Consider the following 21499-nt stretch of genomic DNA (forward strand, 5'->3'; position numbering starts at 1 on the left):
TTTTCCTACCACTATGGAATGTTGTTATCCAACATTCCAAAGACCCATTCTCTTCCATGTAGGGGAGGAAAGTCAGGTATGCTATCATCAAAATCGAAGCGATCCAAGTTTAAGAGGGGAAAAAAACACTGGGTTATAGTATGACACTACTTTTATATAGCTAATTCTTAATTGTGTATAAGATTCTGATGGAAGAAATTTTTGACATAGATGAAATAAGATAAAAATGATAAATCTTGAAATATTTGCCTTTCTGTTTCTGAAACAACCAGACACATACTTAAACAAAGACAGGACCACTTGTCCCAGTCCTGGGCATTTTTATGGCGGCCCTACTTGGAAGAATAGAGGATTCTACTAGGTGGTAACGGTAATCGTGAGGGGTGGATACCCACTTGACTCATCATGAGTAATCTGCAAAAAGAACAATAAACTTAAAATCGAACATGAGCTCACTCTACACTACCACTGTCGTACTCATTGTTTCTCTCATTGTTTTTCTTCATATCTAGATATCGCTCTATTCTCCAATTGGTCAAGCCATGGTATGACGAAGTGAAGGACTATGCTTTCCCATACCCCCAGGACTGCAATCCTCGGTGTCCTATGAGGTGTTTTGGCCCCATGTGCACACATTATACGCAGGTTATTTCAATTGCCTTGTTAATTACTGATTCATATTTTTTAAAAATGTTCTTAACTATTTCGGCGAATGCACATTCTCTTAGCTCTGACTTCACTAATGGTATGTGGGTGCATTTTCACAGATGGTTTGGGCCACCTCCAATCGAATAGGATGTGCAATTCACACTTGCCAAAACATGAATGTGTGGGGAGCGGTGTGGCGACGGGCAGTTTACCTGGTGTGCAACTACGCCCCAAAGTAAGTAGCCGGTGGCACTCTGTCTGGTGGGTACTTTAATATGAGTAAGACTTAACTACAGTGGCCTCGAAGCTTGAAATCTTTCATCATCCCCATATGCCTGAAAAAATGTTGAGGTGAAAGGCTTCTTTTCACAAGGAAAGGGATTCTGGGCTAACACAGTAGGCAAAGCATCTGAGCATGGAGAGTCGCTGAATTCTCCCTGCCATGCCTCTCCTGTCATGGTAATTGTAAAATATGTAAAATAAACACTTTAGTTCCAGGCTTTTGATAGCTATATAAAAAGGCTTCAGAAAAGAATCTTCTAGGGAATTTATCAACGCCACAATATCCTCATCTTTCAGTACTGGAAGACTGTTGGCTTACGTTTTTCACGAGGAAAGCAAAATAAGCCTTTCTTCCTTCTTTGTTTTAAGAGTAAGATTTAAAATTACAGATTAATTCCATAGATGTTTAAGGAGCCATTCATTATCAGAAGGGCAAATTTATATGCTATGACTTTTTTTAATTAAGGCTTCGTCATGATTTAAATTTCAGTGTTAAAAATTATTATTTTCATATTCTGGCATACATAAAAAGTATTATGAAAATCGATTCAAGATTATAAAATGTGGCCATATTTATGAACATTTTTCTACAATACGAGGATAAATAAGCATGTACTAACATTTGATAAAATGCCTTCTTGGTAACAATAACTCTTCAGATGATAAAAGGTTGCAGTATTTGTTCATGAGTCTGTTCTTATTTCGAGTAAATACCAAAATGTGCAAAAGATTTATGACACTCTCGCTGTCTTCCAAAGTAAGTCCCAAACAAAGATTTTCTCCAGCATTGCCAGTATGGGGAGGGAAGGAGAAAACGTTTCACAAACAACGGCATTACTCATTTTATGGTAATATGCCAGTGTTTTCACAAAGTTAGAAAAATAGCAATTTCTCCAATGGCCCCCTCTTCACAACGATTACAACAGTAAACTTTGTAAAGTAGAACGTGTGCATCACGAAAAGCATTGAACTGTGCATTTGTTTGATATTTTCAGTTTCGCACCTTATATTTCCTGTTAAGCTTTTACCCTTCTTCCTGACATAAATGGGTCAAAGAGTACCCACGGGGTGAAAGAAATTTTTATTTCATTCATTTAACTTTTCTGGTTTTGGCCAATGATTAGAATTTTCTAATACCACTGATGAAAGATTTGATTGTTTTATGGGTCCAAGTGATTAAGATATTGTACTAATATGCTATATTTGTTGTAATGAAAAGGCATTATTTTGAAACCTAGGCAATGAGGGAAGTTTTGAAATCCTGAGTTATATTTGGATATGATTCTTCCAATGCCAGTATGAAGTTGTCTCAAATCAAGCCTGTTTTTCAGGAGGGCAAAAAAAGAAAGGGGGGAATGGGGGGGGCAGGGAGAGAGAGAGAGAGAGAGAGAGAGAGAGAGAGAGAGAATTTAATTACACAGAATAAGACAAAAAAAGAGAGAATAATATATTAACTGACTGATTTACTATTGAATATAATTATATTCTATTCAACAAAAATCTGTGATTTACGTAAAGGTTTATAATATAATACATCCTAATTTTTACACATAATAAAATTATAAGTTTATGTTTTCAAAAATATGTGCTGTATAATTTCAAAAAGTTGTATAAAATAAATTAAAATAGCATAGGCTGGGTCCATATACGTTTACAGCTCTGGGTAAAGTTATAGAGGGACGGAAGATTACAAACATAAAATGACCGAGACCAGGACTGAGGAGGGCGAGACACTCATAGGTGAAGGGGCCTCGGTGAATGTTTCTTGGCAAGCTCACGCATGACCACAGTCACACTGGAGGAAGCTTATCTAGAGCACAGACTGCAGAATACACTGAATGGAGTGGACAGTCTTGGAACCTCATCTCAGTTTTCAACATCAATAGTTGTCAGCATGTTTTTGATGTTTATGGATACGTTTTCTTCTGTGGATATTTTACAGATTTAAGTCTATGATTTAAGCAGATATTTCATGTCTTACGGATACATTTTCTAAGGCACTGCTTGGTCTTATTCAGGTCTTCAAAAAGATAAGAACCACCTGTTTCATATTTTAACCTCTTACCTACTGTCTTGTCTTCAACTCGGACCTTTTATTACTGACAAGCACATTTTCTCCTGACCATTCCAGCTCCTTCACACTGTTGGCTATATTGCCATTTCTTAGTACTCTAGTTATTGCTCGCCATGCTATGAAAATACATTACCTTCTTTAGTAAGGCAAGGTGACTGTTTTTAACTATACTAAATGGTGAACTGTTGTATTATTTTGATCATGGTCATCAATACAGATAAAAATATTGGGAACACGAAGTAATTCAGTTAAATGTGTTCATTATCAAAAAATGAATAGCATTACTAAAAATCAAAAAGATTATGAGTTTACATATGGGAAAATGTTTTACAATCGCCGTTATGACTCCTTTAGAAGCCATTTTTCTCTTACTATGAGTGGAATTTTTCACCCATCATTTTTTGAATGCTGAGAATCTAAAATATTTCACAACTTTAGAAACAAGTCTTGTGAACGTTTATAACTGATTTTTTGTGCTTATGACAACCTGCTGTTCGTCATCATTTCTAAGCCTCTTAGAAAAAATTATATATATATTATGATCCTTAGAATAGCATTAGTGTGAATTTTTAACTATGTGCTCCAGGAGGTGGCTGTGGGAAGGAAGACAGACGTGGTGACTGGAACAAGCACCGAGCCTGGGGTCACATGGCCCATCATGTCACCATTCCTCATAGTGCCTCACTTCTGCAAGTTAAGATAATATGAACTCAGAGAGAAAATATTGAAAAAGTAAGATATATAAAGTAAGTTACTGTAGAAATAAGAAATGGATATAACTTTTAGTGCCTTTAGAAAATGACAGACTTCTCAAAAAGATCACTATGTGTCCATACATGTGGTCACATACTTAAGGACAAATTCTTTTAAATGGGCGAGTAACACCAGTGCTACCTCCCCTGCCTTTTTTTTTCTAGGGGCAACTGGATTGGAGAAGCACCATATAAAGTAGGGGTACCGTGCTCAGCTTGTCCCCCAAGTTATGGGGCGTCCTGTACTGACAATCTGTGTTTTCCAGGAGTGACGTCAAACTACCTATACTGGTTTAAATAAGTTTGTCTTTTCCTCCCAGAAACAGAATGGTTTCTGGGAATCATAGGTCTATATATATGTTGAGTTTTGCACATATTATACATATTTTATAGTAATCTTGTTTTCTTTTTATTATTCATTGTATAAATTAGTGTTTGTCTAGTATGTTTGTTTAATCTTTTGAGGTGATCAAAACATCCGTTTCTATTTTCTTACTGCTAAGCCTAAGTTAAAATATTGTGTACGTAGTACTGACAAAACTGATTCGTCCAATTCCAAACCTTGCTTTTCAAAAGAATTCTGTTCCTAAGGCATAAAAAATCTATTTGACCAGTAATAAATATGTGTGGGTGTGTGTATATGTATACACACATATATACATACACACACACACATAATAAATGATGTAACAGGTAATAATATGATTAGTAGTTAACTTGAGGGAAACAAAAAAAATTCTATTCAAAATTATATATGAGCTGGTGAGACATCTTCAGCACTCATTTTTATAATACTCACAGAAGGAGAGTTTACAAAATAACTCTCAGTGATATCTGGATGTAATTTAATTAAGTGACCATGGGTTTCATTCTGGAGATACTTTATCTTATTTGGGTTCACAAAAGGATATGCTCAAACTCATGTAAGTTTCCCATCATGCCTTTTGCTTGATCTCTGCTACTGAATCAGTAATGGTGTGTTGAGTGCTTACTATGTGCAAGGCACTCTGATAGTTATGTTCTAATAATGCAAAGATTATAAGATATGGTTTCTGCCTTCAAGAAGCTCGCAAAAATATTCAGGAAATAAAGCAGCCTAATGATTTCACTGTAAAATTATTATTTTTTAACAAAGGGATTTTCAGGTTGCTCTGAGGAAGTGAACCCAACAATGACGTTGCTGTGTGATGTGTGAGGCTTCTGACCAGCACAAAAATTCAGCTACAGGCCTTGGAACAAAAAGAGGCAGGGAAGACTTAAAACTGCCCAGAGACTTCTGAATTAGAGTAATAGTTATGACTTTGGAAGGCAGAAAGCAAGACACTAAGAAACTGATGAGGCCCAAGGGAAGTAAGATTTAGGTGTGAAAAGTCACAGAAGTAGGGTTATTGCACAAAAAATTTAGGTGGAGAGCTTCAGAAGGGCCTATCCTGAGCATCCAGTATACCCTGAGGCCTGTTGGCAGGAGGTGCAGCAGCCAGACAGAATCATCGGGGTGACTAGGACACCTCCAATTCTTCGTCGTCGTTACTTGGTGAGTCTCGACCTAATCATGGGTCTGTGTGTATTACACGAAAGACCCTTCATGCACATCACAGACAGTTACAAGTCATTCAGGAGTCTGTGTCACACGATTTTCTAAGGACTAAGCACCAAATTCTATTTCTGTGCCTATGTAGAAGAATAATGATCAGTTCTCGATTAAGTTCATGTAACCAGTGTCTCTATGAAAGTTTCACTGACGTTACTTTGGAAATGCACTGTTTCCTTAGAGAGAACTCAATTGTCACCTGGGTCAAGACACCTGATATGATGCATTTCGTGTGTGTGCATGAGATCACGAGGGAGGAGGAAGACAGAAAGAGAGAGAGACAGAGAGAGAGGTTCGAGTTATGTAATACTTCCATCGAGTTGCAGAATAACTCAACAGGGTTAGTTCCAGAGTGCAAAAAAACAGAAGGAAGCGACTTATTTAAAACCCCCTACACATCTGCGGTTTCTTGGGTGGATGCACTGAAAGATGGGGGAGAAATCCCTTAAATCCATTCAGTGGAGGAGAAATCCACCATCTGCAGTTTAGGTTTCCGTGATGACAAACAAGTGGCCTGATTCCCTTTACAAATTGAATATGGTGACCAAATGTGTTGATGTCATACTACTCTGCTTTTGTGAGCATGTACAGACTTTATAAAAACGAAATATTTTGGAGACTTAAATAAAGAACAAAAATAATTATGATTCAGGCCCCCGAATCCAACTTTTATCTAATGTACAAAATAGGTGACTGAGAGAAATCTCATGAGCAGGATGTTTGCTTGATTTATCTAGAAAGTATTTCCATCCTTGATTTTGCTAAATTAGTTCTACAGAAGTAGCGAAAGTACTGGTAAGTCAAAGATGGCTATTTTAGGGCCAGTTTTGTTGCTGGTTTGCTCGTGTGGCTTGGTTGCTCAGGTTTAAAAAAGAATACTTGCAATATATTTCACAGAGTTTTCTATGAAGGTAAAATTACCACATGAATGGAATTTATAAATATTAAAATTATCAGTAGTGTGAAACTTCTGTTTAAGATACAATTAAGTTTTCATGAGCTTCTCTTGGGCAGAAACTCTAAATCTTTGCATTTATCCCAGCTTCTTCCATAGTGACTGTAATGTGATAAATGAATGGATTTTTAGAATTAACTAAAATTCTGGAATTGTAATGATTTAGAAGAATCCTACCTTTCTGTGTTTTATAAAGACAAAATATCCTAAATGCAAAGCTCTGAATGCATCGAAAATCCAGATAAACTTTCAAACACATCAGATGAAGACTATGGTCTAAACACATAACTGACATAATAGTCCATTCTGAACTACAACTAGAACTGTATGTTTATTTATAATTTAACAACTCAGCTGAAGATGTAACGGGTATATTTGTTATTCTATATCTATCTGTACTTTTTAAAGTTAGTAAGATAAGGTGGCCATGTGAAATGTTTTATTTCCCAGGCTACAGCAAATGAAAGTTTGCTAGTATCAACAGGCATGTCATATTTTTCACAGCATGCAACAATGGTGCTTGGATAGCTAATTCTCAGTGTAATTCCCAGAGGCAGAAACAGTCTGGGGCTAAGCTATTTCATAAGAGCAGCTTTAAATAGTCAGTATTGAGGTTTTCATTTCAAAAGGTTTCATTCGAAAGAAACAGAACTTGGCATACATATTCTATAGCACTGATCTTTTCTGTGGTATAGAGTTTTCATACCACCTTTTCTTTCAGTAGAAAAGTAAAAAAAAAAAAAGAGAGAGAAAGAAAGAAAAGAAAATCTGTGACAAGTGGATTTTTTGGCTTTCCTGTCTTCAAAAGACTTGAAAAATTAAAATGACAATTTTAGCTGTTAAACTGATGGATTTGTCTTCGGAATGTATTTGGTCGTGTAGGCGCTGCCGTAATGCTCCTGGTTATGATAGATAAGCTTGCTTCTAAAACGTGGCAGAAACAATTAGTATTACCCCTTTGACTTCTGTTCAGTAGTGCCAGTCCCATCACTTCTGTGGCCCATTAGTGTCCCCTCTAACGTCACGTGGCAGTGCTGCGATGTCCGCCCGGAATCCTGGGCACATGCACTCGAGAGCTCCGTGCAGCTTGAGTCCAGTTCACCAAGCACTGGCGCAAGTTCGACCAACACACTTCACTGCGGACGTGTGAACCGAAGCAGCGTGTGTATTTTCCCATTGGTACGTGCCGGTGTGAGATCAGCGTACAGGCTCCGCATAAGCCAACCTCATCCACGTTTGAGCTGGTTTACGTGCTCCGTGTTCATGCCCTGCTTACTGAACGAAGGCCTGAGCTAAACCCAACAGGTCGCTGGAATGAGCCCACGCAGGGAGGAGCCGCTGGGCCTGTGGTCTGCGTCCTGTCCTTGAACAACACGCCCTTGGTTCTGCAGTGTCTTGGGGTGAGACTCTGGACGTGGAGCAAAGCCTTTGCCTACTGAAGTGTTTGAGGACAGTCAAGTTAGATTCTGTCAAAGTCTAACATTATCTTCACTTTTTGTTTCGTTTTGTTTTGTTTTGTTTTTGTATTGTCATATGTATGGGGGAAGGCATATTTAAACATACACAAAGTGATTTTTAAAAATTGTGTCATTATAACTCTGACTTATGAGAGGTCAGTCAAAAACTTAGGAAGTTGAATAATAATTAACTGGCTAATGGTGCTGAAAACACATTACAACCACCAAAATTGCTACAATTTTGAGGTTTCTTTGCAATTAAAATTTTACGAAGTGTGAGCTATCATCTGTTCTGGTGCTAAACACATGGTGCTAAATGTCGGTGTTAACAGCTTTAGTAATGCTCTTTCTATTCATTGTTAAAAGTGTTAGCCATTCAATTCCTGATTCAGAAACAGTAATAAAATCTTGTTAAATTAATCTTAACCAAAAATTGGCCAATGAACTCTATTTTCACTCCAAAAGTCCAAAATTAGTTAGTTGCTACCAGATGTAAATATGATTTTTGAGAAGTTATCAGTTTTCTTTTTTAAGGCATTTCTCAGCTGAGCAATGTCGAAGAATCACCTAAAGGTTAGATTACACCTACACCAACCATGCTGCGGGCACTGGCGCCCTCTGGTGGTGGTCAAAACCAATTCTTGATGGCTACTTGGCCTGCAACAAAAGCTATTTCTCTTGTTCGATAAAAATTTAAGTTGTATAATTTTAGAATTCTCAGATACTCTCTAAATCTGGCAGCATCTAAAAACATTTGACTCTATTGACTTACTTTTCTAAGAGCATAAGAATAAATATTGTATCTTGGTATCCACTTTCCTAAATATTGACGTTTTTCATGATTTTCCAGTTCTGAGGTGCTTATTGCAGTGTTTTTCTTTTTTTCTTTAACAAGGCATTACTAAAATACATTTTCTCACTTGGTTTACATTTTAAATACAATTAAAATTGAAATTACCAAACAGAATTAATTATAAGTGTGTCTCATTTTCAGAAGCAATAATTTATTATTATTTTGCATAGTACGTATGATAAAAAGGAAATATGTTAAAATAGTTAATTCCATATATAAAAAGATTATCTTTCTGCCTTTACTTGTTGGTCTATAATTTGATAATGTTCGTTGGTCATACTACTGAGCTAATAATAAAGTTGTATCATTCCAAATCCTTTTAGCCTAACAAATGAACATAAGAGCTTAAGATTGATCATACTACCTGTGACTCACGAAGGCCGTATTTGTAGGGAAGCTTTCAGGTGGGTTATGCCACTGACCAAGTGTACTCATCCGTTTTGAAAGAGATGTTTCTTAAACTATGTTAGCGGAACCAATGAAATATGCTTTGAAGCGATTTTCCAAATAAGTATTTTCAAATTGATTTTAAAGCAACAAGAATCCTCTGTGTATGATCTCAGACACAAAGCTCTGACATGTGATGCACGTAAAGTGACGCCGTTTGTCCCCCAAACTCTCCCCAGAGCCTCGGACGTTTCTTCTGAGAGCCCTGGGATTCCATCAAACAGTTAGAAAAACACTGATCTGAATCATCCAGTTCCCCTATTTTCTCTGAAATGATCAGCCAATTAAAGATAAAACTTGAGGCTCTTAATTATTTCAATGGTTATTTTAAATACCCCCTTGACTTGGCATGTGTTAGTTTGATGGAGAATTAAATGCTGACTTTAACTGGTGCTTGGTTATAGATTACATCACCTTGTGTGTTATGTTACTTGACAAACAGAATTTTGGTACCATACTATTTTGAGAATTAGAGATCGCTGTGATGCACATATGAAAATAATGTTTTTAAAATATCTAAATGTTCCGAATATGTACATAATCCTAAAATACACTGTATCATTTTAGATATTTTTTATTGAAAAGATTAATTTGGATGAGTTTTATTCATTACTTAACACGCGGCCGTGCAAGGCGCCTTCGATGTTGCGATGCGTCGTGAACGTGTACACACGTGGAACCTGCGTAAGCCTCTGTCCTCACCAAGTATAACAACTGTAGCTTTTGGAGCTCAACCATACTATTTTTTCTTTAAATAAAATGTTATAATTAATTGTTTTGTTTTTAAAATCGTTTGTTTTCAATAGAGTTTTAAAATAGATTCAGAATGACAGGGCATAATAATTTTGATAAGAAATGACCTATTTTTCTAAAGCAACAATGATTATATTTTAATGCATCACTGAAGTACATGAAATCTTCTATTTTCCTTTTTTTTTCTTTCTTTCTTTCCTTCTTTTTCTACTTGATTACAAAAAAAACATTTCAAAGTACCAATATAAAAGACGTTTCCATGCGGAAAGAGGAAAACAACAACATATCAAGAAGTTCTGTCTGAGGAAAACCACATCAGTTGACCGTAAATATTTTTATGCTCCCCACACAGAGGGCCTGAAGAGAAAGCAGAGGCCTTTCTCGGGGAGAGATGCTGTCTCTGACCCCCCGAGGCCATGATTCCTGGGGGGCTCTGCCTGGCAGAGGGGTCACTCCTTCCTGGTGAGATGGTCAGTCTCACAGGCCAGTATGCTGAGGGCCCAAATCCAGGACGTTCAATTTCTTCTTACCACATTTCACATAAGACGAGGAGGCCTTGTGAACTTAAGCCCTTGCAAGGGTCCCGCGGGAGCCCTGGAGCTCTCTCTCTCTCTCTCTCTCTCTCTCAGTTCCGCTTTCTCTTGCGGGTCCTTCCACTTCCCTTCTTCCTCTTTCAAGCCTCTGGTCTCCTAGCCACATGTCTGGGAACTTCCGTCCATCCCCACAGGAGACAGGGCTCCATTCACTGGTGTGTGTGAGTGTGTCTGTGTGTTGCAGAGTCTAGTCTCCGACTAGGCCTATTGGATGCTAATGAAGTCTCATCCCCCTGGTCCCGCACTTCTCCGAATGTGAAGAAATAGGGGGTCAGGAGGGTGCCTAATCCCATTCCTCCTTCCCCACCAGTGAGAGTTATGGCTGATGGCTCATGAGAAGCGAGTGTTTACCCTGACAAGACAAACACTGACCTTCCCAGAAAAAGCACACTATGCTATTGGGAGCCAAGCCTATTCACTGTCAATGACTCTGACCCAGTGCCTCCTGAGACAGCAACCTTGACATTGTGGTGCCAGGGGCACAGACTCCTTCCTGAGCCAGGCGTACACTGTTGAGCCAACACCGAAGGAGTGACTGGCCTGCTGTAGGCCACTGGAGACACCTCACCAACCCCCGCCGAATCTTTCTGGCACTCGCTCTCTCCCTTGATGAGAGGGGAGTGGGGTCCTGGCATGCTGCTTTCATTAACAGCCTATTAATTGAAGGGAACATGCCAGCTAGTCAGGGACACGTAGGTTTTATTAAACTTGAGTACAGACAGAGACTTGTTCTCTGAGTTTCTACATAATAAATTGAACAATGTTCTTAATTATCATTTCTGAATGATTTTTTTTCCAAAAATAAAAAGGTCATGAAAACAGAATAACGCCACTTAATTCTAAAACTTAAAAGGTATGTGAGTAACTTGAAAAATCACACACACATTTATCCTTTGATTTAGCGATTCTTCTTCCACAAACCCTTCCCTGAGATACCCTGGCAACATGTGAAATGACACGTGCACAGCGAGAAGCATCATAGCATTGTTTGTACTAGCAAAAGGTCAGAACCCAGTCACAGGCCTGGGAGGAAGGGACTGGCTGAATGATGTGTCCACGTAAGGGATACTATGCAACTGAAAAAAAAATAATAAATGAGAACACCCTATAAGCCGGTGGAGTGGTCTCCCAGGGAGATACTAAGTGAGAAAGCATGGTACACGGGAACAGGAGTGCACGCAGAAGCCTGCCCTGGAGAAAGGTCAGGGGGAAACACGTATACACACACACACGCGCGTTTACAATACATATGTGTTTCGATTTGCAAAAAAAAAAAATCATAAATTTAAAAATAAAGATGATTATTTCTGGGAGTAAGAATGGAACAGGATGACGGGAACAAAGATGCTTCGAACGACTTTAAAATCTAGCGTTTTGAGAGTCTATCTTTAGTGGAACATGGTGCAAAGACAGAGCTGCAAAGAAACACTTAACTTTGCTGAGTGCGGGGGAGGAGGAGGAAGTAACTCAAGCAGGTAATTAGGCCACTCTTTTGAAACGCAAGTTTTCACTGTAAGAGAAAAGAAGCACAACTTCCCAAAAAAAGAAAGTTAACTAACATTTAAATAGTTAACATGAATTTGAAATATTAACTCGAGATAACTTTTTGAAAATGGACATTTTTAGCTTCGAATGGCAAAAAGCTCTAAGTGCTGCGACAAGCCAGTAGTGACAAGTGCATTCACTGTCCTGATTGTTGTCTCTATCACCATCCGTCACAAAAAGGGACACTCGGCATCACCTGAGCTACAGTTTACCCACCCGGCCACCCTGCTCCTCATACGGGACAATGGTGACCAGCACAGAGCGCATGCTCCCCGAGGCCACATGAGAACCACCGTTGAGAGAAGTGCCTAAAACCACGAGCACATCCATTTATGTTTACTTTTGTCTAGGAAAAAAGAAAGAAATTATTACGACTTCCTACGAGAGAGCAGACTGACAGTGGCGGCCCTCCCTGGGCCATGTGCACGTGCCTGGGTCCCCTGGGGGCCTGGCAGGGTCTGAGGGACGGCCAGACGCCCACGGGGCACCTCACGAGGCTCTTCACATTAAGTGCATTTCAGTGACTCTGGGTAAGAGAATTAACTAATTTTCAAACCCAGCTTCTGTTCAACGTTGGCACATATTTCTAGAAAATTTATTCAAAACTAGGATTTAAAATAATTTAAATGTCATGAAGGAAATTTAACTGTTGATAATTCCCTGGCTTATGATAACGAGACCACAGAATGAAGTAAAAATTATCATGACCTAATCAGCTATGAGAAACTACTATTTGGAATGGTAAATGTGCTAGTATTCATTAATAATGAACATCTGTCTGGATATATTAGCTGTTGGCAGCTAAGCTATTATGATTAGCAAGTGTTTTTACATCAATATAAATGTAAAAGGATGCTTGAAGTTATGTACTAAATAAAATGTTCCAAAATTATTGAGCAAACTTTGTCATACTGCTCTGATGAAAATTTTAAAAACTAGTAATTTTAAAATTCAAGTTAAAACAAGAGAAAGATTGGAACAATATTTTCCTGGAGGAAAAATGCTTTCATAACTGGTTTTTTAATTTTTAAAAATTCTATTCTAAATATTTTATTTATTTTTATTTCATAAAGCGTACACTACGTCAGTGCATGGTATAACGTCTAAGACATACTAGTAAACTTTGTACTTTACAGAGTGGGGTGCCTGATGAGAACTTTTTGCAGATAAGGGTGCAGCGCCAGGATGTTGGCAGGTGACAGGGCTGGACGCTGGCGGCTCCCTAGCCTCTCTCTCTGCTTCCGCTTTGCTCCCGATGGTCCACGCCACACACCTTCCGGGCTGCTCTCCTCCCAGGTGAAGCATAACCAGGGACTCTCCTGCCCCCAAGCTCCTTCGACATGCCAGGCTCTCAGTAAGACCCACGGCTCTGCCACCGCCTACCAGGTCCTCCTGCGCTGGCCTCTGCCTCGCTCGCCAGCATTCCCCTCCGCGTCTCTCACTGCAGCTCGCTCTGTCCCAGGCATCCTCGCTTTCTTCCTGCTAAGTTCCTCCCCGACCTCACACTCGCTCTCTTGTTGTTTGCTCTGCGGCCGTCTTTCCCCCTGGAGGCTCGAGGTCCCACTACGATGCAAGCTTCACGAAGGCAGAGACTTGACCTTGTTTGGTGCTATGTTTCCAGGGCCTAGAACTGGACTTCATATGTCGTACGTGCCCAGTCAACATTACATAGACCAATGACTGAACGGAGCCGTAAAGATTAACTAAGGCCAAGCACGTACAGCATTACACACACACAGTCCCTGATAAGGGACGTACACAAATCATCATTTTACCGCCACCGTTACTTTTTCGTGATGTTCTGAAAAATAACTGGGAAAATATAGGAACTATATTTTTAGAGAGTTTGTGCTAACAATTAATTTACCACAGAAGCAGTTAACCAAGCTTGTTTTCCAAAAAACGGGTATCTTTTATCTGTTATTTCTTTAAAATTCTGTAGCTGAAATCAGGATTAAATTAACATCCTTCGGGAACAGGTCCCTGTCATCTGAGTGGCCAACTTATGCCACGGTTTCCCTAGAGGGACATTTTGATGGCAGCCCCCGATTCCACCGTGATATCAAAAAGAATGAGGCAAAGCGTGACATGCTGGGGAAACAACACCAAGTTCTTCAGCTTTTTCCTGCGCGGTCTGTGCTTAACAGCAAGGGCAGCCGACGGAGGAAGCAGCAGCAGAAAGAAGGGTGTCAAAGGCTACAGCAGCTCAGCAGTTCCATGCGAATCCAACAGGGCGATCTGGGAACGACACGGTGGTCGTGTTTGCAGCCCGGGGCTTGTCCCCACGGCAGCTGGCCAGTTCCCCTACAGAGAACACTGAGAAAGTGAGGTTTCTATTCATTTTATGTTCAGCCAGATTCGTGGACTTAAGCTATTGAATCAATTTGAAGGAGAAATATATTCATATAGAAAAAACATGAAGTCTAAGAATATAAAATACCTTTTTAGAGACAGAGAATAAAGTGATAATTCATACCATACAACAACTCTATAAAAATGTAATTACTCTAGGAAGCGTTCAGATAAGTTACAAATCCTCCTTAAAGTAAAACATAATGTTCACATATTTTTCCTATTTATTAATAAACAGACCCATAACAGCAACAGGCAATCCTCTGTGTTATCTTTAGAGACAAGGAAGAAAGATTTTTAGTAGTGTTTCTTAGTAGGGGTGATGTTGGCATTTGGGTGGAAGAACATTTTACTGTGAGACTGTCTCCTGCCTTGAAAGGCGTTTATCCTCCCTGGCTTGTCAGAACACCAAATGCCTATAGAGCCTTCACTGGTTTCTACAGAATGGTGACAACCAAAGTTACCTGTAAACCTTTTTAAATGCCCTCCTGGAGCGGGAAGCATGCAGTAACACCCTGACGAAGAACTGTGGATAAAGACTTTCATGAGTAAACAGTCGAAACTAACAAGTCCGATTAATGCATTAAACACCTCTCTGACTGCTCATTTCTGTATTTCATTGTAATTATGCACATAGCCATAAAGAAACCAATAACAACACAATAAAACGCCTGGTGGAGATCAATGTTATGAAGAGAAAAAAAGCAGAGGGTGGAGAAAAAGGATGAAGGGCTTGCAGGTTCTTCAGGTGGCAGAGGTCGAGAAAGGATTCACTGAGGAGGTGAAGTTTGTGCAAACACCTGATGACGCTCCTTCTTCAATGAGTGAAACCGCCTGGGAAGATTTTCGTGATCTATTTATCAGAAACAGCTAGCACTTCTACTTTCCATCTCTCTGTTGCACTCGAGGTAGTAGTTTATTCCTTTCTTCTTCAAATTCTTCTCCTTAGGTTCTGTACCCCCTCTGACCTCTACTTTCTCTGTAGCTTCTGAGTGGTTCCAGTGAGAAATGATAGGTTCTCAACTATGATTGAAAAAGTGAATTTATGGCACAACTTATCGCTAAATCAGTCTTTCTGAGGTCTACCCTAACGTGTGACTCCCCTCTTCAAATACTTTCTTTTGCTTCTTGCTCCCTACAGAATAAATGCAAACAACCTTTCCTCACATCTAATTACCCCTACGCTGAGATGAGAGTTTGTATTTGTAGTTTTTTCTGGCTATATTTCACACACCTTTTCTATACTGAATGAAACTACCTGATATCACCCATACCCTGATCTAAATGTCTTGACATCTCTGTCTAGTCTTATATGGTTTACGTGTGTGTGTGTGTGTGTGTGTGTGTGTGTGTGTGTCTGTGTGTCCGCGCATGCTCTATGACAAAAATTCCTCTTGCCTGGCTTTAACTTTACCTCCTACAGGGAATCTTTGGTTTCCTCACTTACAAGCTTGTTCTCTTTCTTTTGAGTACCAACAGCACTCGAACTGTATCTCTATCATTGTATTTACCTTCTAGCCTCCCTTAATACATATTCATAAAATTTTAAAAATATTTTGTATCATGCTACAAGTCTGTGCTATAGTTGTCATTGTATCACAGATTAGTATCACAAAATAGCCATCTCTATTGAAATAAATAATGCTTTTGTGCAAGACTGTGGTCAAGCTGCTACATTATTTCTGCTTTAGTCAGGTAGCTGCAGGTACAAGAGCCACCAACAGATGCCACTCTTGTAACTATTTGTAGTATCAATCTGTTGAAAACTTACAGAACTTAGAAGAATAATATTAAAGGAACACTGAATACTTTTTTTTGCATTACTTATATTAAATGTAGAAATAACAGTCAATGTATGCTAACAAAATCTAGGCAGAGAATATGTAAAAGATTGTAAGTTTCCCGACCTTGACAAAGTAATGTTATTTCTTCTTCAGGTAGACAGGCAAGTGGCTGGTGATATTCTTAAAGATATTTGAGAATGAAGTAAAAGAGAAACACTGACTAATTAACAGTTTAAGTACTTGATATGGAGTTGTAAATGTTTTAAACAATTGTTCAGTGCTATACTTTATGCTTGATTAAAAGTATTCTTAAATCTGAATACTATAGGTAATTTCTACTTAATAAAAATTTAGATAGCAATTACAATGTAAGAGTTGACCCCTTATTAAGTAAATTTAATGATTTTTGGCAGAATACAACTTTGTAATGTATATAACTAGTTATTAATTGCCTCTAGTAATGAAATACTGTTCAGGACATTTTAAAGCACTTATTCAATCTTCTAGTTTTTTTCTATTTTTAAAATACAAGCAAAACACACAACCAAAAAGCCCATCAATTAAAAATACATACGGCATAGTAAAATCTTTTTTCATGTTTACATATATACACGTTTGAGTGAAAAGTGTTCATATTATTTGCATACGGCTCATTTTACTAGTGAAAAAGACAGACAGTTACAATGCAGTATGAAATGTGCCAAAACGCAATGTCCTAAGAGAGGACATCTTGAGGAAAGCCAGGCACCGTGAGTGAGTGTGGGTTCTTAAGGCTTTCTGAAGATAATATCGAAACTAAATTCTCATCCCCTACACCCCTTCGCCATGATCTATAATCATAATTCAAGTTATACATTCCTCTGATTAACTGAGACTTTTCTCAAAGAGATGTAAGACATTTGCCAAGAGATTTAAAAAGCTCTATAACTCTGGCCATAGCATGCATGCGTGCACGCGCGCGCGCGCACACACACACACACACACACACACACCCCTAAGACCTCATAGTCAAATTGCTAAAAGTCTAAGACAATGAAAGATCTTGAAAACACCTGGAAATAAAGGTCCGTTTTCATTAATGGAGCAACAAGACCGATGTGTGACTTTTCAACAGAAACTCTGGACGATGGAATCCAAAGGAATAATGTCCTCGAAGCGTCGAAAGTAGAAAGTGTCCAAGTTAGAATTCCAGACATACAGAAGGTATCTTTCCAAAAGTGAAGATGAAATAAAAATAATTGCAGATTAAAAAAAAAAACAGTTGAGAAAATTGCTGCCCAAATATCTATATTGTAATAAATACTAACAAGAGCTTTTCAGGGAAAAAAAAGGGTGCTCCTAGGAGAAATAACGAAACTATAGGAATCAATTAAGAACACCAGAAAGGTGAATAAGATAGTAATTACAAATAAATACTAACTGTTTAATATGCTAATAATAATAATAATGTCTCGTGGAGTTTTTAATGCATATACAATAATATATATTACAACAGTAATGTGAAGGGGTAAATGGAATTAAACTGTTCTAAGTTTTTGCATTGATCAAGAAAGGGTAGTAGTATTAATTTAAATAATAATTTAAGAAATAATAATCTCTAGAGTAATAATTAAAGAAATGATAAAAGAATATGAAACTAAAAGCTTAATAAAACAGAAAAATGGAAAGGGATTGATCCAAAGAAGTCAATAAAGAAAGAATTAAGAAACAAAGAGCAAACAAATGGAAATAAGTGGCTGGATAGTAGTTTAAAATCCATCTATATCAGCATTCACATTAAAGATTCATTTTACACTGACTGCACCAGACGATATAAAAATTACAGATTTTATGCACCAAGTAACATAGCTTCAATACGGAGAGATGACAGAACTAAAAGGAAAAATAGACAATTCCACAGTCACAGAGGGGGGTTTAACACGTATCTCAGCACATGACAGAATCAGCAGAGGAAACAATCAGGACGGACACTGAAGATATGGTCAACCAATGTGACTTACTCGAGACATATCAATGACTTTATCCAGTAACTGCAGAATAACATCTGTATGTGTGTTAATGGGCCATTTACTACACTGGACCATTTCCTGGGCCAGAAAGTAAGACTTAAAAATTTCAAAAGACTGAAATTTCTGATCACAATAGAATTAGCCTCGAAAAAAATATGATAAATATGAACAGAACAATCCCAAATGTTTGGAAATTAAGTATTTCATCAATGGATCAAAAATGAAATTGCATGGAAATTATAAAATGTTTTTAACTGAACAATAAAACTAAAGCAGTGCTCAGCTATAAAGTTATAGTATTAATGTATATAGTAGAAAATGACAAATTAAAAATTAATGTTTAAAACTTCCATCACAGAAGCTAACAAAGAAATAGCAAAATAAACTCAGACTATAGAAGAAAAAAATGTACAAGTAGAAATGAAGAATTAGATATATGATAGAAAACAGACAAATCAAAAAGATTTTTCTTCGAAATGATAAAATAATGCATGCTTAACAAAATATATCAAGAATGAAAAACTAGAACTCACTACAGATCTTGCTAATATTAAAAAGATAATAAAATATATTATAAATAGCTTTATGCCACTGCATTTGAAAATTGAGAGAAAATAGACAAATTACTTGAAAAAAATTAACAAAACTGCCATAGAAAGAAATGAAAAGTCTTACTACTACCACCATATTTAATCTGGCTATATAGTGAATAATTTTCTACTAAGTTTAAGAATAAAACAGTGATGTAAACTATCATCACTTCTATTCAACATTGTGCTTGAGTCTTAGTGTAATACGATAAGGGAACAAAAAAGATGTAAAGAACAGAAAAGAAAAACGAAAATTGTCATTGCTAATGCAAGATATGATTGCATACATAGAAAATCCAAAAGAATGTGCAAATAATTAGAAATAATAAGTAAATTTAACAAGGTCACTGGATATACACATGCCAATTTGAATTTCTTATTAGCAAGAAAAACTAAATGAAATTTTAAAAACTCATTTTCGGTAGTATCAAAGTATCAAGTAGCTAGTTATAAATTTAATGAAAAAAAAATGCAAGACTTTGACCCTACAAGAATACCAAAAAAAAAAAGGCCATAAGAAATTTTAAAAGTTAATTGATTGAAATGTTTAAATTGATCTATGAAATCAACGCAATGCCTACTGCAGTTCTAGTGGTGTGTGTGTGTGTGAGAGAGAGAAGATTTATCATCTAAATCTGAAATTTATATGAAAAAGCAAAGAACCTCGAATAGCCAAGAAAAGCTTTAATTGCAGGAGCACTGTACTGGAGAAAATGCATGATTAAATCTCAGGCTAATGTTATTACTATAGTTAGGTCGAGACAGACAAATCAAAATGATCGGGTGTCCAGAAACAAACCTATACACATAAGTTTCCTGATTTATGACACAGGCGCCACTGCAATCTCATTATGGTTCATATTTTCTATAGATTGTTCCTTATCAATTTGATATTTATTTGGGAAAAAAACAATATTGTATCCTATTCTCATGATACACAAAAAATAACGTGAGATGCAATCGTAGACACACAGGTGAAAAGTAAAACAATCAAGTGTCTAGAAGAACACCTAAGAGAATATCTTCATAATTTTGAGTACACAAACATTTCTTAAACAGGACAAAATAAATATTAATCTTAAAATAGATCAATAAACTGAACTAAATCAAAATTAAGACCTGCTTATCAAGAAGCTAAAATGACAAAGTAGAACAGTGTAAAACAGTATATACTGGGAGAAACAGTATATAGTGCCCTTCTGGAAATTTTTATATCTGTAATTATTGAAGATGTCAATAAGAAAAAATCAGACTTATAATTCTAAAAAATAGCAAAACATCTGAGTTTTCATTTTCAAAGATATAACTGTTTTTTACTCAAAATTGCTTGGTTATTATTTATAGTATCTTATTTCCTCTCTATATTTATAGGCTTTTATTTCTTTAAGAAATTAATTGTAGGTATTTAATGTCCTATATCTAATAATTCTAATATCTGAATTCTAATATTCTTGCCGATTTGTTTTTGTTGTGATTTTCGGCATACAGCTCCCCTCTCTGCCCTGCTACCTCATGCACCCAATCAGGAAAGTTATCTGGAGATTACTTGAGGCCTGGGTTGGAGCCCAGTTTCTCTAAGAGGCACGTCCTTTACTTCAGTTAGTCTCATAGGGACACGACCAATGTGGAACTACTTTAAATTGATTCAGATTTTTCAGACCACAAAGACATAGTGGATTTGGACTGGAAGCATTTGTCATGTAAGGGCTAGCTTGTGGTTACACATTCTCAAGGACGATTTTATTTTCTTTCCGTCCAGTGCCAAGATAAGTCGGGCAGAGTTTCCAGCTGTCTCCTCCTGTGTGGTGGGTTTATTTCTCATTCTCTCTCATCCTGAGGAGGTCCACCCCTATATGAAGTCTCCTGTGAGACTACCCACCTACTTCCTGTTTCACTATAACGTTCTTCGGATTCATCCTTTTGTGTCAGCTCGGCAATGCATTAAAACAAATAAGTGTATTATACAGAATTTTAATAAGTTCGAGTATGAAGGATTTTCACGGTATTTATTTTACCACACTGCTAGAATCAAGGTTGTATCTTTGCACTACCTTTAAATGTGAATAGGGTTTGAACACATAGGTATGTAACATAAGCAAGGTGACCTCAGCTAGTAGGTGGTACAGCCAGGATTTGACCCCAGGCAAATTAACTGTAGATCGTGTTCTTAACCACTACTCGATTTTGTATGTAGATTTCCTGACACAAGGACTAGTAAATTAGTGAGAATTTGATAAACATTGAATAATGACACTGCCCCTAATTAATGACAGAATAACTCCTTGCGAATGAATAATACTATTGTTATTACAGGTAATAGCACTCAGGGGACTCTAGAAGTGAAAGTAGTTGCAGTAAAGACCAAGGAACCATGTTTTACGTGTATTCTCCAGACGTTATGATGTTCACCCACGGCGACAGCAAGAGAAGTGATCTAGCCTTTGGATCCACCACTTGATACTAAATCATCAAATACATTTGCATTAATATGGTTTTCACCTCTCCCTGAGGTTTTGCTCTGTACAATTTAATTTCTGATGTATTCATATTATTTATGGAATAAAACAATGTAAAATTTTGACTTTCCTCCTCCTAAATCAAAATAAATTTTTCATTTTTGCTGTTTTAATTTTGTGAAACATTTACAAAACTACCAGAGTTTGCTCGCATTCTCAACTGAAATATTGCTAGGTAATTTTGCTATTTAACCTTTTTCCCTTTAGAAATCACATCAAATTTCTAGCAGTCTTGTCAAACAGAGATCGCCCCTCAAAAGTTTAAAAGAGTGTATGTTACAGTAAATTTGAGCTTACA

General features: G+C 37.3%; 1 protein-coding gene across 2 annotated transcripts in view; it reads left to right on the top strand.

Moving 5' to 3' along the window:
• The window catches only part of PI15 (peptidase inhibitor 15), a 40106-nt gene extending 18990 nt beyond the window's left edge, over positions 1-21116 (top strand). The window contains exons 4-6 of one of the 2 annotated variants that reach the window (XM_039841902.1): positions 513-645; positions 768-883; positions 20999-21116. In XM_039841902.1, coding sequence (XP_039697836.1) covers positions 513-645; positions 768-883; positions 20999-21002 — 253 coding nt within the window. In that variant the 3' untranslated portion in view covers positions 21003-21116. Of the gene's footprint in view, positions 1-512; positions 646-767; positions 884-3921; positions 9775-20998 lie in introns of those variants that run through there. The other variant, XM_039841901.1, reaches the window with a different exon arrangement.
• The last annotated feature ends 383 nt before the right edge of the window (positions 21117-21499 follow it).

The sequence above is a fragment of the Pteropus medius genome, unplaced genomic scaffold, assembly GCF_902729225.1.
Source record: "Pteropus medius unplaced genomic scaffold, Ma_sr-lr_union100, whole genome shotgun sequence".
Taxonomy (NCBI): domain Eukaryota; kingdom Metazoa; phylum Chordata; class Mammalia; order Chiroptera; family Pteropodidae; genus Pteropus; species Pteropus medius.